The sequence below is a fragment of the Cynocephalus volans genome, chromosome 6, assembly GCF_027409185.1.
Source record: "Cynocephalus volans isolate mCynVol1 chromosome 6, mCynVol1.pri, whole genome shotgun sequence".
Lineage (NCBI taxonomy): Eukaryota > Metazoa > Chordata > Mammalia > Dermoptera > Cynocephalidae > Cynocephalus > Cynocephalus volans.
This window is the reverse complement of record NC_084465.1, coordinates 7,547,418-7,565,174: the sequence shown is the minus strand read 5'-3', so window position 1 is coordinate 7,565,174 and position 17,757 is coordinate 7,547,418. Positions and strand designations below refer to the sequence as shown.

The following is a 17,757-nucleotide window of genomic DNA, read 5'->3' as shown; positions in this document are numbered from 1 at the left end:
AGGTATACCTGTTCCCCAATGTTCATCGCAGCACTCTTTACAATAGCCAAGAGTTGGAACCAGCCCAAATGCCCATCATCAGATGAGTGGATACGGAAAATGTGGTACATCTACACAATGGAATACTACTCAGCTATAAAAACGAATGAAATCCTGCCATTTGCAACAACATGGATGGACCTTGAGAGAATTATATTAAGTGAAACAAGTCAGGCACAGAAAGAGAAATACCACATGTTCTCACTTATTGGAGGGAGCTAAAAATTAATATATAAATTCACACACACACATACACACACACACACACAAACCGGGGGGGGGGGGAAGAAGATATAACAACCACAATTATTTGAAGTTGATACAACAAGCAAACAGAAAGGACATTGTTGGGGGGGAGGGGGGAGGGAGAAGGGAGGGAGGTTTTGGTGATGGGGAGCAATAATCAGCTACAATGTATATCGACAAAATAAAATTTAAAAAAATAAATAAATAAATAAATAAATAAGAAAACAAAAAAAATAAATAAATAAAAAATAAAAGTCTATACCAAAACTAACACAAAAGATGGGAGGACAAATTGCAAGTATACTATTGTTGTAAGTTTCTTAAACTGTATGTGAAGCAGTGTGAGATTTTCATAGATAGACTGTGATAAATGCTCTAAAAATTCCCAAATAAAATGCAGAAATTTTCAGATTGGCTAAAACAGCAAGTCCAACCATACACTATCTGCAAGAAACCCGCTTTAATTATAATGACTATATTAGTTTTCTATGCCTGCAGAACAAATTCCCACAAACTTGGCAACTTAAAAATACACATATTTATTATCTCACAGTTTCCGTGGGTCTGGGATGGCTTAGCTGGGTCCTCTGCTCAGGGATTCACAAAGCTACAGTCAAGGTGTTGGCCGTGCTGCCATTTCCACCAGGGTCCTTTTCCAAGTTCCTCCAGACTGTTGACAGAATTCAGTTCCTTGCATTGTAGGACTGAGGTCCTAGACTCCCAGAGACTTCCCCCTCTCCATAGACAGTTTGCAACATGGATGTTTGCTTTCTTCAATGCCAGCATGAGAATCATGGCCACCCAGAATAATCTTCCTTTTGACCAACTCAAAACCAACTGATGAGGAATCTTCATCACATTTGCAAAGTCCCTTCACTTTTGCCATGTAAAGTAGTCATATCAGTGGCTTCTGTCTTATCCACAGGTCTTCCCACCCTTGAGGGTAAGGGATTATCCAGAAAATAAACACTAGTGGAGGGAATCTTGTGGCCCACCTTGAAATTTTGCTGACCAGTACTATATAGATAGGTTAAAAGTAAAAGAATGAGGAGAGAATTATCATGAAAACACTAATCAAAAGAAAGCTGTAGGGCCAGCCCGTGGCTCACTCAGGAGAGTGTGGTGCTGACAACACCAAATCAAGTGTTATGATCCCCATATCCGGTCATCTTTAAAAAAAGAAAAGAAAAGAAAAGAAAGCTGTAGAGGCTACATTAATGTACTGTAGATCTGTAGTCTACAGAACAGGAATATTGTCAAGGGTAAAAGTAAACATTACATAATGATAAATGTGTTAATTTATCACGGAAGCATAACAATTCTAAAAATGTTTGCACCAAAATAAGCTTCAAAATTCATGAAGAAAAACCTGAACAAACAAAAGAAATTAATAGACTAATCCAAAATCATACTTGGATACTTTAAACCTTCTTTCTCAGTAGTGAATAAAACATGTAAACCGAAAATCCATAAGCAAACAGAAAGCACAAAATCAAATACGTTTCCTTTAAGTTCAGGAAAAGGCCAGGATGTCCCTCCTGGCCCCTCCAATTTAACATTGTGATAGAGATCCAGCCAGTGACAGGAGGAAAGGGAAAGAAATAAAAAGCATGCAGATTGGAGAGGAAGTGATAAAACTGTTTTCATTTGCAGATGACATGATTTTCTATGTAGAAAATCCCAAAGAATCAAGAAAAAAAAATCCTAGAACTAAATTAGCTTAGGAAGCTCAGAAAATATAAGGTCAACATGAAAAATCAATTCTATATTTCTGTATAATAGTGATGAACAGCTGGAAAATGAAATTAAATCATTAGTACCATTTACTGTGCCATTTATATTATGAAATACTTTGGAACAAATCTAAGATTTTTATGCTGAAACCTACAAAACATTGGTGAGAAAAATCAAACAGGACTTAAATAAATGGAGAGATTCACCATGTTCATGGATCAGAAGTTTCAATATTACGAAGATGTCAATTCTCCCCAAATTAATCTATTTATTCTGACAGGATTTGGGGGTAGATATTTACAAGCTGACTTTAAAATTGATATATATATAATAAAGCATTTTGAAAAAGAAAAAGTTGGAGGAATCACAATTCCGATCACAAGATTTACTATAAAGCTACAGTCATCATAACAGTGAGGTACTGGTGAAGGTTAGACATACAGATCAATGAAACAGAACAGAGTCCAGAAAGAGACCCATACATGTGTGATCAATTACTTTTTGAGAAGGTACCAAAGTAATTCAGTAAAAACGATAGTCTTTCCAAGATATGCTGATGGAAAATTATACATCTATTTGGGGAAAAAAAAAAAGAATCTTGACTCATATCTCACACCATATACTAAAATTAACTAAAGTGATCTTCTTAAAACCACTTCTTTACTCTAGACCTTAGTCTCCTTATCTGTAAAAGGGGGTGCAAAAGAAAAAGAACTAGTCTAGATGATCCCTGACACCCTTCACGTTCTTGTCTCTCACTTCCGCAAGACTCATTTCTTCACTGCACTGAATTTTCCAATGGTTGATGTGCCTGTGCACGTCTCCACAAGGCTGATGGCAGCAGAGGCTGAGGGTTTTGTAGAAAAGCCACAGGAGGTCATGTCCCAGTGTACAACATCTCATGTTGTCACTAAACTATTTCTAACACCTTTTATGCAAACCAACCCCATTTGCCGTCTCAGCTGAGGAATGGTTTTGCAACTACATTTTATCTTTGCCCAGTGCTGCGCTTTCTGTTCTCTGAAGAGGCTGATAGGCAGCCATGGTGGGCCTGCCTCAGGTTCCCAGGACAGAGAAGCATCCCCAGGACAGGAACCCCCGTGGCCCGATCTTGCCAGAGACCATGGGGCAACAGGGAGCTCTGTTTGGGGTCAAATCTGACAGAATCTCCCGACTGTATGTAAAACCTGCTGGTTCAGGAGGGGAGGATCCAGAGCTTGGGGTGGGATAGGTTAAAAGATGGCATGCACCCCAAGAGGCCTGGTCATGTCCTACAGAGGTGTGTGTTGCGAATTCCAGGGCCCCATGATGTCCAATGTTAATAGTATTTTTATACAGAAGGAAAACAGGACTCAGAAAGTACTACTTGATGGATTAGACTTTTTTTTCGAAAGTAGAGCTTCCCAATTTTTTCATGTCAAGGTCCACATGGTAGGGTTTGTCACAGCACAGCGTGTAAACAGATGAGGTCGCCCTCAGCCAGGGGCTACTGACATGGAGAACTGAGGTGGCCAGGAACAGATAAAGACCTACTTTCAGCCGTGACTGATCATTCTTCTACTATTCAAAGAGCCCTGGTAGAGAAGGAAATAGAACACAGGAGGCTGGCAGGTGGGAGGGGAATTATTAGTCACTCTCTCTGTGCTGGCTGAAAGGGGGGCAACCTTAGTGTCAAACAGAAAGATAGGGCCATTTCCTAGGTGTCCTAGGTTTCCTTGGAACCTCATGGTTTGTTGCAAATCTGAACTGAAGAATGTAGAGAGGGTGTGGAAAAGAGCGCAGTCTAGTCTAGTCTAGAACATACTGTACTTTCTTATCTGGATATGGGCAAGTTTCTGCAATTCTGCATTCTGAAACTAGCCTACTAACTAAGATTGATCTTCTAGCACTAACTATAACTACAAAGGGGCTAATGATGGAATAATTAGAGCACTTAAGTAGTGTGTTTTATTAATTTATTCAATAAGTCTTTTTGAGCACTTTCTAGTGCTACTTTCTAGCAAGACCCTGATTTAAAGATAGCCATTGACCTCAAAAAAGCCATCATGAAACCTCATTTTCATCAGGAACCAGTTAATACATTTCATTATTGACTCTCTTGAGCCACAGGAAGACCCCAGGAACTGATTAGGACTCTTAGAGAACAGGAGAGCTCAAAGCGAAAAAAAAAAAGAAAAAGAAAAAAAGAATTCATCCTTAGCTGGGGTGTCAGGAGCACATAAATAGAATGTTTGCAAATCACATCAAACTAAGGGGGAAGAAGGGAAGGAATTTCAAAAAGGCGCCGCTGGTCCATACAGGCCTGGACAAGGTTTGTGTGACAATGGTGCTGTCAAGTGCTCTTACTTGAGGACTAGTATGGTTTATGCAGCGGGTTGCATCTGCTTGGCTATATAACAAGGTGAGGTCTCTCTCTGTGTTTGCAATCTCTTAGCGGGTCACCTGTGATGTGAACCACATCAGGATGTCACTAGAATGAAGTGAATTTAGGTTTGTTAAATTGATTTTTTTAAGTGGTTAGCAACAGTGGAGCCTCACCTGTTGATGGAGTTTGGATGTGTTGTCCCTGCCAAAACTCATGTGGAAATTTGGTCCCCAATGTGGCAGTGTTGGAAACTGATTGAGTCGTGGGGGCGGATCCCTCATGAATGGATTAATGCTCTCCCTGGAGGAGGGGTGATGAATGAGTGAGTTCTCCCTCTTTAGTTCCCGCGAGAGCTCATTGCTTATATGTCCTGGCACCTCCTCTCTCTCGCTTGCTTCCTCCCCCCATGTGATCTGCTTGTACCCACCAGCTGCTGCCACTTTCCACCATGAGTAGGAACAGCCTGAGGCCCGTGCCAGATGCAGCTGTCTCAGAATCGTGAGCCAAATAAACCTCTTTCCTTTACAAATTACGCAGTCTCAGGTATTTCTGTTATAGCAACACAAAACGGACTAAAACACCTGTTTATAATAAGGTTTTGATGTCAGCCAGTTGAGTTGTTGAGAGATTCTAGCTGTTGCTGGGAGAGTACCTGGTTCCTACCTAATGACTTAAATCCTGATCTGATCACAGCCTTTAGTTTCCCCACCCACTCTGCTGCCCTGCCCTGCGCAACTCATACAAATTATGATTTCTGCTAGGTTGAAAGTCCTTGGAAAATTCAGAAGTGTAAGGGTGAATGAAAATCAAAAATAAGAAAACAAAACAAAACAAAACATTAATTCTTCCTGGTGGAAAAAAAATTTTTTTTTTTTGGAAAGAGTTATACCTGTCCCTCTGAGAGCTTTTTTTTTTTTTTTTTTTTTCTGTCTTTTGAGAGCTTGTAAATGTGAATTCTTTCTCTGTGCTTTTGAGATGTAAATCCTTCTCCAGGCTTTTTGCCAGTTCCACTCCCTAGGAATGTTTTTCTCAAGGTAGCCATCTCTTTGAAATGTAAACTTCAAGGAAGATAATGCCCTACTGTCTGCCGGGGAAAGTAGGAGCCTAACTTAGCTTAGGTGGGAGCCTAAGTTCCTCATGCACCTCCTCCAAGTTCCAAACCTTCTCATAATGATATGAGAAGTTTATTTATCCTCTGGATAAAGGCAATTAGCTAACACAGATGGTACCAGGTAGTTAGGATGAACTATGTGTGACAACAGTGCTGTCAAGTCCTCTAACTTGAGGATTAGTTATGGTTTATGCATTGGGTGCATCTCCCTGGCTCACCATAACAAGGTGAGGTCTCTCTCTGTGCAATCTCTTAGCGGGTCACCTATGATGTGAACCACATTCTGGTTTAATGTTTATTTAATAATAAATCTGTTTTCTTTCTCTTCTACCTTTGTGGAGAGGTTTTCTAGGTTGGTGGGAGATTGTTTGACATTGTTTTCCACATCAAGTAGTAGACAATTGTGATGGGACCCTAAATCTGGCTTCAAATGCCAACAGAAAGGAATGTGGGGGTCTCTGGGACGTGGCCGGCCTCTGCCTGAGTCTCTGTTGTTTTCTTAATCTCATCTTATGACATAATTGTTTTATGGTCTCTGCTCTAGCCTTAAATGTGCAGTCAGTTGAAAAACAGAGGTGCTGTCACCCTGGTCCCAATCTCAGCCCCAATAAATTGACATATAAACTCCACAACATCCCTCTGGGGCTGGATCTGTCACATGGCAGAGAAGGGGCAGCCACCACATGTGGTGTCTTGAGCCCAGAGTCACGTACTGAGAGGGGCTCGTCGAGGCCTCTATGGACCAGCAGTGCCTTTCTGTCCCTGGTTAGCAGGAACATTGTAGAAGCCGAGCCAGTGAGAAGGGGCCCAGGGGTGTCAGAGGAGCAGGTGCTCCTGCCACACGGTATCTGAGGAGCAGCTAGTGCCCCCCAAACTTTACAGTCACAAGGGGGCGTTTCTGAACTCAGGTAGTGGGAGAGGTCTGTCCTTCCCTTCATGGCCTCTGCCTGCAAACACTGCTTACTCTAAACAGTTGTGGGAAGGAAATAGGAGGGTGCATAAGCCCAGGGCAGGCTCTGACAGGAAGCAGCCCATTAAGGACGCAGCACAGCCCGTGCCCTCCTCTGGTTTTCAGGGTCCTGTTTTCAATGAGTTTCCAGCTGACCAGGAGGGTGGAGGCAGTCCCAGTCTGCAGGGGACAGGGAGCACTGCCCACAATCTTCTTCTCCTGCTGCTGAGCCCTGGAACACTCAGCCTGAACAAGTGGCCCCTCCTTAACTGCATCTTCTCAGCCTCCCCCGCCTGCTCAGCGAGCCGCCTCCACAGCACAGACCAGGCAGGGTCCCCTCACTGTGCCACTTCGCCTTCCTGAGAGAGGACCAGCCCACCAGAGCCAGCTGACGAGGAGGACAGAGCCCAACAGCCGCTCCTGGTAAGGAGAATCGGGTGTATGATCAGTGACTTTGGGGGTTGGAAGGACCACAGTGTAGTCATAGCTGCTCATTTCTCATGTGACCGTACACAAGTTACCCTAGTGCTGGGCTTCTGGTCAGCAAAACAGAGCAGTAGCTGAGTGTCACTGGCAACAGCAAGTGCATTCTAGTGGAGCACAGCCTTAAAAATCCTGCACCCATGCCCTTTCCCTGGGTGGTGGGCTTCTCTGTCTCGCTGCCAGTTACTTAACCCATCTGAGCTTCATAAAACACTCAAGGAACAAAGCTGGACTAATCCTGTTATCCTGTCGGACAGGTAAGTAAACAGCAACTCCCAGAGGGTGACAGACCTCCTCAAGCCTCCCAAGCGAGGTAGGTTCATGCTTCTCAATTTTACCATCCTAAATTCTCGAGCCCACCCCAGCTCTATTTCCACTGGAGCTGGGATGCACTCTCCTGTCCTGTCCATGGATATCAGAACTCGAAAGTCTCCAGCTTTTAGATTCCAAGACTTCCATCAGCAGCACTCTGGGGCCTTTGGCTTCAGACTGAAAACAACAGAGGGGTCTGGGAGTGGAGGATGGGTTCTTGGGGCTCCAATGGGCAAAGGGGGACCACTATTTTCCCACTAACCTGAATCTCATGTTCCAAACAAGACTCCTCAGTGCACGTTGTCTTATGACTTTGATCTTCTGAAAACCACCCTATTTTCCCCCAAATACTTCACACGCAGACTCACGTTCAGGGCACATGGGAACAATGCCTTTGTCAGTGAAACCCCATCTGAGATGTGTCATGGAATCCCAATGACCAAACTGCAAAACATGTGACTCTGATACCTAGAGATAGGGACTAGGCAACATGGGCTAAGAAGATCCTTATGAACAAGAAAGCCTAGAACACTCTTATCTTTCCAAAAGAGTATGAAAGAGCCTGTTTCTCACAATTTGATAAGTAAAGTATCACCAAGACAAAACCAGGTTCATACAATTTCCAGACTAGGATGTACATTATGTTAATTGCTTCAACCTCCTGCCTAAGAGAGACCCTCCTACTGTCCCTGTCAGAAGCTGGCTCTATCTTGCCTACACACTGCCTGCCAGTCCCTCATGACCCCCGGTCCCATTCTGGAGAAGATTTGTAGAATTTTTCCTTTGCAGTAGAAATCTGCCTCCATTCGCAATTCCCCCACTGTCGCCTGGTCTGCAGATCAACACGTATCACATTCCTTCGGGTATTCAATGTGTCCCCCGGTGTTTTCCTAGGCTTTATTCAATCCCTTTGATTTCTTGTCTGAGACACATTTTAGCATCTCTATTTTTATCCTTTCTGACTCACCTCTGGACACTTTGTCATCTGCCAAAAAATCCATTCCTCAATGGGACATAAGTCTCTCCTTGCGGCCTGATCCGCTCAGAATTTGGTTCAGGGGAACTGTTTCTGCTGTACTTGAGGTAACATAACTGAGTTTGACTGGCTTCTGTGACAGCCACACTGCTCCATTTGGGTCCCACTGAGAATCAAGTTGGGTAAAAACACCAGATTGTTGTAAACTGAAATACTTCAATTCAGAGCAACTTCTGTCCCCTGTAATTTTATCTTTTAATCATCTTTTTCAGTTTTGTGCTTTTTGCTTGTTTTTTGAGAATGTTCACTGAAGATTTTGCAATACAATTCTCTGTGTTGGTTTTAAGGCAGGCTTTCAGTCTGTTGACTTCAATTTGTGTCCTGACCATGAGACGGCAGCATTATATGTGATGTTCCAAAAGGCTTCTGGATTTATTTGGGATAATCTCCCCCTCCACAGTGAAATCAAGGAGAATGCACAGGAAAAATGAGCCATTTGTGGGTTTTAGCCTCATGGCAGATGTGTGGCCTTGGGTAGGTTATTTGAGGTTTAGTTTTCTAATATTTTAATAGAAATTTTAATATCAGTCTTGATCACATCACAGGGAATTTAAGAGAACTTTTCAAATAATGGATGTAAACAAAATAAGTCACACAGAAAGATAAATACTGCGTGTTCTCACTCATGCAGAAGCTAAAACAGTTGATCTCATGGAAGTAGGCAGTAGAACTGTGGTTCCTAGAAGCTGGGAAGGGGGTGGGAGGGGGCATAGGGAGAGGTTGGTTAAAAATGGTTAAATGGGTGCAAAATTACAGTTAGGTAGAAGGAATAAGTCCCAGTGTTCTATAGCACTGTATGCTGACTATAGTCAACAACAATTTATCGTATGATTTCAAAAAGCTAGAAGATTTTGGATATTCTCAACATAAAGAAATGACAAATGTTTGAGGTGAAGATATGGTAATGACCTTGATTTGATCATTACACATTGTGTGCATATACCCAGATATCACACCATACTCCATATACATGTACAGCTATTATGTGTCAACTGATCATAATAAATTATGATTTATTTAAAGTGCCCATGAAAGAACTTTGAAAACTATAAACAGCTGTACAGAGGATTATGGTGAAGTACACCAACATCATCACACGGTCATTGACCTCTTTCCTACATCAATACGTTGACTCCAAGCCTCAGAAGATGTCATCTAAAGTAGAAAAGATGTTAGATTATTTGGGCACTTTTAGCAAAGGCCAGGGTGCAATTTTCCAGAGACCAGAACGGTGTGTGGGAGGTGGTGAAGCAGAGAATGATGCTCATCTCTGGGCGTAAGGAAAAGAAAGCAGGGAGGGACGGAGCGGGGTGGAGAGGGGAAGGCAGGGGGCAGGAGAGGAGAGGCAGGAAGCTGTCTTAATACATTCCCATAATGTGGAAATGGATGCTTTCCCCTCAGAAGGCCCAGAAAACTTACTGAATGAATAGAAAATATACAAAAGAGAGAAATGACAGAAGCAAACTGAATAGCAAATACACATGAAAACTGTTTTGGATTTGATGGTAATCAGTCAAACTTAAGTTGAAACCAACTACGACATCCTCACTTTTGCCCATAATGGGAACAAAAAATGAGAAAAGGAATATCACCACCTGCCTGTGAAGGTTTTGAGAATTGTCATATATGTGGCTAGTGTGAAGATGACTTAGCATAGCCCTCTTGGGGTCTTATTTGGCAAATATCTAGTCAGGTGAGAAATGTGTATCCTGGATAAATTGCTGCACTTGTGCACAAAGCGGTATGTATGAGGATGACTTTGCAGCGTTGTTCGTGGTAGCAAGCAGATATTTTGGAACAGCTTAAATGTTTGGTAGTAAAGAATTGGAAACAATATTACATAAATAATGCCACTTATGTAAAAGTTCAAAATATAAAAACAGTACTACATATGATCTATAGGCACATACGTACGTAAAAGTGTAAATACACAAATAGAAATGATACATTAAAACCTCAGAATATTGGTTGCCTCTAAAGGGCAGAAGGAGAGGAAGACTGACTGGGAAAAAAAAGATGTGAACTACATCCGTAGTGTTTAAATATTTTCAATCAAACAGAATAGCTACAGTAAAAATGCCAAAACACTTGCATTTGTTAATTGCAAATGATGAGTTTTTGTTTTATTATTCTGGGTATTTCTTCACTTGAAAGTTCATGTCATTCCTACAGCATCTTCCAAACTGAATAAATACAATGCAGTGTGGGAGTGTGTCTTCATTCTGCAGAAGTTGCATATCACATGCTTGCCTTTGCGAACACCAACAAGAATGACACAACTTCATGCCTCATTTAAATGAAACATTTATGCCAGTCCAAGTGCCAATTTCTGGTTAAATATGCTGGGATACAAAAATGGTACCTACTGGGAGACCGAGACCTCACAGCCAACCAGGAAAGACAAACGGTTAAAAACTGAGCAGGAAATGGTTTTATTCTGACCTTGTCCTGCAGGTTGATTCTTTCAGTCACTACACCACCTGCTCTCCAGCATCCGCCCAGATGGGAAGGTGCCCGTGTCCGTCCTCTGCCACTGCTTCCTCTCACCTCAGGCCTTGAAGGAGTCCTGGATCCCAATTCCACCCTCCCATTGGAAAGCACGTTGTACTTTCTCTTTGCCATTGGAACGTCCATCTGACACAAAGAGTTTCTGGGAAATTCCCAGTACTTCACACAAAACAATGTTATCTACAGCAGAGCAAAATCTGTTGTCTGTTCTGGCAAGTTCGTTTACTTTGGTTCCCATAAAAAAAATTAATGACGTCCCACTCCTCGTTCTGTAGAAGAATGATTTCTTCATTTCACACCTTTCATGTTGGGGGGAGACAGTCAACTGATTTTTTTAAAAATGTTTCCTGCTTCACTGTATGCTGAGGGGAATAAAGCAGCAATGTATTCTGTTAGCATGACCTAGCGTCTCCTGGTTTGCTTAAAGGTATTTACAGGCATTTGAAAGTGAAGTATGAGTTAGAAAGTTAGGAATGGAAATGGCTCATCTAAGGACAATTATTCTTAGTTATCCGAAATGAGGTGTTCTTGGGACCTATCAGCTCTGGTCATATGGACACTTGCTCTTTACGACTTTCCTGTTTTTATTCCAGAAGAGAATGGAAGGGTTCCAGAAGAGCGGATATGGATCTATGGCTGAAGGTAAGAAAGCTGTTACCTGAAAAAAGGAAAAGTTCCCCGTAGAGATTTAGTAATTGTGTTCGCTATGAAACACCCCAGAATACTTAAGAAAAGGATGGACCAACACATGGTAAAAAGAACAAAATGATAGATTGTTAGAAGCCTAAAATGCACTTGAAATTCATTCAGTTCATAAGAACCCTGGAAATGGCCAGATTCTCACTCCCTTCATGCTTTGAAGATTTCAGGCCTTGCTCAGTGTCACCCTCTCCAACACCACTTTTGTTGCAATTTCCTGTGCTTCAATCAGCCAAATAGATGCTCTTTCCAATACACGTGCATCTAATGGTCTTATCTCCCATCCATCTTCAGTCTTCACCCTAGAGTCATCTCCCACACTCTGTCCTAACATTAACTTTGACCTTTCATTCTCTCGACTTCAAGCATCCCACTCCCCACGCAAAGAATGCAGACCCGAGGACATTCAGCTGGCCCTTGGTGAGGGGTCACCTTAGCTCTGCCATAGGAGGCCTCCTTTCCCCTCAAGGTTCGGATGAACGTGCTGAGCAGGTCTATGCAAGAGTGCCTGGGGATGTGTGAGTGAACGAGAAGTGGGCATATTTTCTCATTTGTGACTCCTCATCCCCTGCCTCCTTCTAATCTCACAGCATTAATTCAGCAGCCAGTTCTCCAGGGGACAGGCCTAAGCGCCATCCAGGGAAAAGCACAGGGAGCACTTTTCGTTCAGAAAACCTGTATTTGCCCTGATCCAGATGAAATGCTGGGTGCATCTCCTTAGTGTAGCAGCTCTGATGCCTGCCTGTGGGTCCAAGCATGGGCTTCCAATGGGGGTGTCCTACAATCAAGAACTGCTTAAAGTTGTGTGCCAAACTGTGTATGCATTTAAATACACCTGTTTTCCAGGGATTGAAGTTTTATAGCATTCATGAAATACCCGTGAACTGGAGGAAATATCCATGACCTAGAAGTCTTAAGAATCATTAATTTAGTAAGACACAATAACTTCTATTTTTTATAGGTGGAGTGAAAGATAACCATTCTGCAGCATCGCCCTCATTGAGGATCCTCCTGGTGGGCAAAACAGGCAGTGGGAAAAGTGCCACCGGGAACAGCATCCTTGGCCAGCCAGTGTTTGAGTCCAAGACAAAGGCCCAGGCTGTGACCAGGAGATGCCAGGGGGAGACAGGCATGTGGGGTGGGAGGAACATCCTGGTGGTCGACACGCCCTCCATGTTTGAGTCAAAGGCCCAGACCCAAGAGATGTACAAGGACATCGGGGACTGCTACCTGCTCTCCGCCCCAGGGCCCCACGTGGTGCTCTTGGTTACCCAGCTGGGGCGTTTCACGGCCCAGGATGTGGCAGTGGTGAGGAGGGTGAAGGAGGTCTTTGGGGTAGGGGTCATGAGACACATGGTCATCCTCTTCACCCACAAGGAAGACCTAGTGGGCGAGTCCTTGGGTGAGTATGTGGTGAACACGGACAACCAGAGCCTGAAGGGCCTGGTGCAGGAGTGCGGGAGGAGGTGCTGCGCCTTCAACAACCGGGCGGATGGGGAGCAGCGTCGGGAACAGTTGGCGACGCTCATGGCCGTGGTCGAGAGGCTGGACAGGGAGCACGAGGGCGGCTTCTACAGCAACGACCTCTTCCTGGAGGCCCAGCAGCTGCAGCGACGCGGGGCCTGTGAGGAGGACTCCAGGCTGTACCTGGCCAAGGTGAGGGGACAGCTGCACAAGCAGGAGCGAGTGCTGAAGGAGACGGACAGGCCCTGGGTGGTCAGGGCGCTCCTCAGACTCCGAGACTACATGGCCTCTCACATCATAATGTCTGCCTCTCTTATTATCTGTGCTTTGATTCTTCTTGCTGTTTTAATTAACTCGTGTATGACTTATGGGCAATAAGCATTTTCAGGTGATTTCTACGGCCAGCTTTGATTATCCAGAGCCACCGTCTCTGTGTAGTGTGCAGGGCACTGTGCATGTCACGTAATTTCACTCTGATTTTCTTCCTTGCATCAGATATGTCATCCGTTTTCCTGCAAGCACTTTTATGTGAATAAAACCCAAAGAGATAAAATATTTGTCTTTTTTGTTTTGTTATATATTGTGAGGGTAAGTAATAATCTAGCTGGGACCTGTCCGGAAATATCTGAGACTTGGGCGAAGCAATGTGGGTGAACTTGGACACTATGAGAGGGTCTCGGCCCGGGCCCTACTTTCTACAATTGTGGTGTCAAGAAGAGAAACGTGCTATTCGAAAAGCTGGTAGCAGAATTCCTCATTTTATTCATAAATGTACCCTGATTTCATCATGGGCTGTAAAAGATGATGCCCCATCCCACCCCTAAGAGGAGATAAGGACAGTCTGTTGAATCACCTGGGGGTTCTGGGCAGGGAGTGTTATGTATCAGCTCCCCCAACCCTGGAATGCTGAGGACCTCTACACTTTCAGACCAAGGACCACCTCCTTCACGCAGTGTTCCCAAAGTGCTCCAACCTATGTGGGTCTGTCCCTTCCTCGACTTAATGCAGTTCAGCTCCACAGACACTGCTTACCTGGGTAGTATGTGTCGGGGCTGCGCTCAGCTCCAGGAATGTAAGAGGAATAGCACCAGCCTCCTGCACCCCCAGGGTTACTGTGGGGTGGGAGGATGAAGCCCTATAAAAATGGGGGTGTAAGAGAAGCTTCCTTTTGGAAGTGAAGTCAACAAAAAGGAGGCCACAGCAGGCTGTGCACAGGCTTCCTGGATAGGGCGACGCTGGAGATGATGAGGAACACGCTGGCCTCTGGGGGAAGTCACTGGAGGCGTTCATGGTTGAGCAGGAATGCAGGGAGGGAGGGGGTGGGGCAGAGGCGGGGGCCTTGGGCCTGTCCTGGAGGCTTCAAGGTTGCCTGTTACCTAGCAGGAGGCCACTGGAGGCTTTTGAGCAGGTCGGTATACCTTGGGAAGATCATGTGGCAGCAATGTGTAGACGGATTATACAAGTATAGGCCTGGAGACAGGAAACATTTAGAGGAAATGAATTCCATGCCAGCACTCAGGAGCCCAGCTGTAACCATAGCAATGGGGATGGAAAGGAGAGGACAGATTCGGGAGCCACTGAGCAGGTGGGCCCACCCAATGGTCAGTGACAGCGGCATCGTGGCAGGGACAGGCTCTGTCTTGGGCGACCCTCTGAAATGCACTGTCTCCACCACTGAGGCCTTTCAGAGGGAGAGTGGGTTAAACAGAGGAAGGCAAAGACTTTGGATCTGGATGTGCCAACCTCGAAGCCCTCCGGGGCATCGGTCCAGTCGACAATGGGTGGCCTCCTCCTTCCTCCAGGGAAGGAATTCTGATCAGGTATAAACTTAGCGCCAAGAAAGTATTGGGGAGCAGCGCTGCAGGACAGTGGTCTCCCTCCCGACGTGTGGATGGCTCGTTTCCAGGCCTCCCTGTCCACACTCAGTCCACCCACGAGAGGTCACTTTCACCACGAAAAGTGTTGCCTGGTACCCAGGTGACATCCCCCCTTGTCGACTTCCAGGGCAATAGAGCTAGAGAGTCAACCCAAGGACATTTTACAGTAAAAAAGGAAGAAGAGTTTTGCAAACCTTTCTCACGCACGAGTGTTCACCAGAGCGATTCTTTGGAGAGCTTTCCAGTGCGGACTCTGTTTCTCCTGGGCCACCTGAAGGTCGGTGAAGCAGGTGCAGGGAAAGCCCTGCCAAGAGGCGATCCCATTTCCTCTGCTCTCTCCAATCCCATTCCTCAAAATAACCCAACTAAACGTGTTTTGCTTTATTCAGAGTTCAGTGAACGCCCACGATGTAGGAGAGGGAGGTTCTTCCGAATTCTAGACATAACAGAAGACAAACCTATTCATTTATGCTGGATGCCAGTTGCTCAAAAGAAAGCACAAGGACAGGGAAGTTCTGACAGATTTAAAAAGGAATATGGAGAATCTTCATTAGTTCAAGTCCTAGCAAATACAGGTAAAAGAGACCCAAACCTCAAATGGCTTAAACAATTAGGAAACGCATCAGCTGACCCAGTTGGAAAGGCAGAGACAGGGTAGGCCTCAGCATTGGGTGGTTCGGGAGCTCAGGTTTGTTTCATCTCTCTGCTGTGCTTTGAAGTGTTGCCGTCAACCTTAGGTAGTAGGAGGTGGCTGCTGAAGTTCTAGACTCCACACCCAGACCCAACCATGCCCAGATGAAGAAGAGAGACTGGGTCTTTCTGTGGCTCTCTCCTAGGACAGGAGAAACCCTCCGGCTCCACCTCTGCAGACATCTGCTCACTTCTCATTGGTAAGCACTGGCTCTCAGGCCCCCTCTGATCCAGTCACTGGCAAAGGGAACGGCAGGGTATCCCCGGAGCTGAGGCAGGCACACAGCTCCCTGTGGGAGGCCTGAATCAAACCAGATGCCACAGGAGAAAGGGGAAATGGGGACTTCACAGACAGCAAGCAGTGACCCCTGCAGACCATGAGAATCCATTCCTGAATTGCTGATACTTAGAACAAGGAAACCATGAGCTGATACTTATGAAAATGCTCTCAAATACAAAGAATTAAAGATGATAAAAGATGGGCCTAGCCCATGGCGTGCTCAGGAGAGTGCGGCGCTGGGAGTACAGCGACACTCCCGCCGCGGGTTCGGATCCTATATAGGACTGGCCAGTGCACTCTCTGGCTGAGTACCAGTCACAAAAAAGACAAAAAAAAAAAAAAAGATGATAAAAGATGATCAGAAAAATGAAAAGAAAAAGTCAGCTGCACCAGACGACAACACCACAAATCTCATAATGCAAGACCACGCAGTCTCAGAGTCTGAGGAGCGCCGCGACCGCCCAGGGCCTGTCCATCTCCTCGAGCTCCCGCTCCTGCTTGTGCAGCTGTCCCCTCATCTTGGCCAGGTACAGCCTGGAGTCCTCCTCGCAGGCCCCGCGTCACTGCAGCAGCTGGGCCTCCAGGAAGAGGTCGTTGCTGTAGAAGCCGCCCTCGTGCTCCCTGTCCAGCCTCTCGACCACGGCCATGAGCGTCGCCAGCTGTCCCCGCCGCTGCTCCCCACCCGCCCGGTTGTTGAAGGCGCAGCACCTCCTCCCGCACTCCTGCACCAGGCCCTTCAGGCTCTGGTTGTCCGTGTTTGCCACATACTCATCCAAGGACTCGCCCACTAGGTCTTCCTTGTGGGTGAAGAGGATGACCATGTGTCTCATGACCCCTACCCAAAAGACCTCCTTCACCCTCCTCACCACCGCCACGTCCTGGGCCGTGAAACGCCCCAGCTGGGTCACCAGGAGCAGCACGTGGGGCCCTGGGGTGGAGAGGAAGTAGCAGTCCCCGATGTCCTTGTACATCTCTTGGGTCTGGGCCTCTGACTCAAAGAGGGCAGGCGTGTCGACCACCAGGATGTTCCTCTCGCCCCACATGCCTGTCTCCCCCTGGCATCTCCTGGTCACGGCCTGGGCCTTTGTCTAGGACTCAGACACTGGCTGGCCGAGGATGCTGTTGCCGGTGGCACTTTTCCCACTGCCTGTTTTGCCCACCAGGAGGATCCTCAGCGACGGTATTCCTAGAGTTAAGCAAGCTTCTCCACTGCCTACTCGGGCATGTGAAAAGCTCATGTGTAATAAATAGTTTTTGAAGAGGAAGAAAACAAAAGACAAAAAGGAAAAAGGCCCAGAGGATCCAGCATCTGCTCTCATCCCTGATACGCAGATGCAGAGAACAAGGGAACTCGCACAGCATTTGTGGAATTAATTACCCCAGCTCTGGCCAGAGTCCTAGGGAGCTTTCCTTTTGGGACTGCTGAATTTCTCCACCCTTTCCAGAAACTTCCCTCTGTTCAGTTCCTACCCAGAAGGCCAAATACCCACAGGCTGCTGTGGGACATTTTCTGTGGCCATTGGGTTGCTTATCCCACAATTTCTACTCCTCCCAGCCCTGCCTGGTCTCTACTTTACAAGATGACGGGGTTTTATTGGGAAAAAACTTGCCTTCACTAAAAAGAGTGTGACAGTTAATAGCTTACTATGTCCTATTTCCTGGGGGGTGGGGGGGATGAATTTCCTTTGCCTTGGGGTGAATATAGTCTTGTGCCTTTTCCTGCCAGGTGGGAAGCTTGCCCCTGGTGCAGAGTCCGGGCCCATGGCGGCTGTGAAGGCTCCACCAAGCCCAGCTTCCTTTTCTGCGGTGATGGCACCTTCTCCACCCATCTGAAGGCTTTCCATGTTGTTCTAGAGGGGGAAACACAAAGGAATTCTTCACACTGGAGTTGGATGTAATATCACACACAAAACACCACATTTTATAGATGAGGAAATTGAGACAAGAAAAAAAAAACCTGCAGA

The 17,757-nt window shown here is 45.6% G+C and overlaps 1 protein-coding gene and 1 pseudogene across 3 annotated transcripts; one reads left to right on the top strand and one right to left on the bottom strand.

Moving 5' to 3' along the window:
* Window positions 1–6,598: 6,598 nt before the first annotated feature.
* LOC134380316 (GTPase IMAP family member 5-like) lies at window positions 6,599–13,480 on the top strand. 3 transcript variants are annotated; one of them, XM_063100069.1, is made up of 3 exons: window positions 6,599–6,867; window positions 11,380–11,425; window positions 12,444–13,480. In XM_063100069.1, the coding sequence occupies exons 2-3, from the start codon at window positions 11,383–11,385 to the stop codon at window positions 13,322–13,324; spliced, it is 924 nt and encodes a 307-aa protein (XP_062956139.1). In that variant the 5' UTR covers window positions 6,599–6,867; window positions 11,380–11,382; the 3' UTR covers window positions 13,325–13,480. The 3 variants fall into 3 exon arrangements, with proteins under 3 accessions (XP_062956139.1, XP_062956137.1, XP_062956138.1); XM_063100067.1 differs by having other exon boundaries at window positions 11,377–11,425; XM_063100068.1 differs by lacking the exon at window positions 6,599–6,867 and adding an exon at window positions 7,221–7,240 and having other exon boundaries at window positions 11,377–11,425.
* Window positions 13,481–16,140: 2,660 nt separating this feature from the next.
* Window positions 16,141–17,031, bottom strand: LOC134380811 (GTPase IMAP family member 5-like; annotated as a pseudogene).
* Between the last annotated feature and the right edge of the window lie 726 nt (window positions 17,032–17,757).

Bases quoted from the DNA above. Each gene is read 5' to 3' on its own strand.
- LOC134380316 (XM_063100069.1), top strand. From the start codon at position 11,383: ATGGAAGGGTTCCAGAAGAGCGGATATGGATCTATGGCTGAAG. The intron at 11,426-12,443 runs GTAAGAAAGCTG...TATTTTTTATAG, and splicing joins ATATGGATCTATGGCTGAAG to GTGGAGTGAAAGATAACCAT.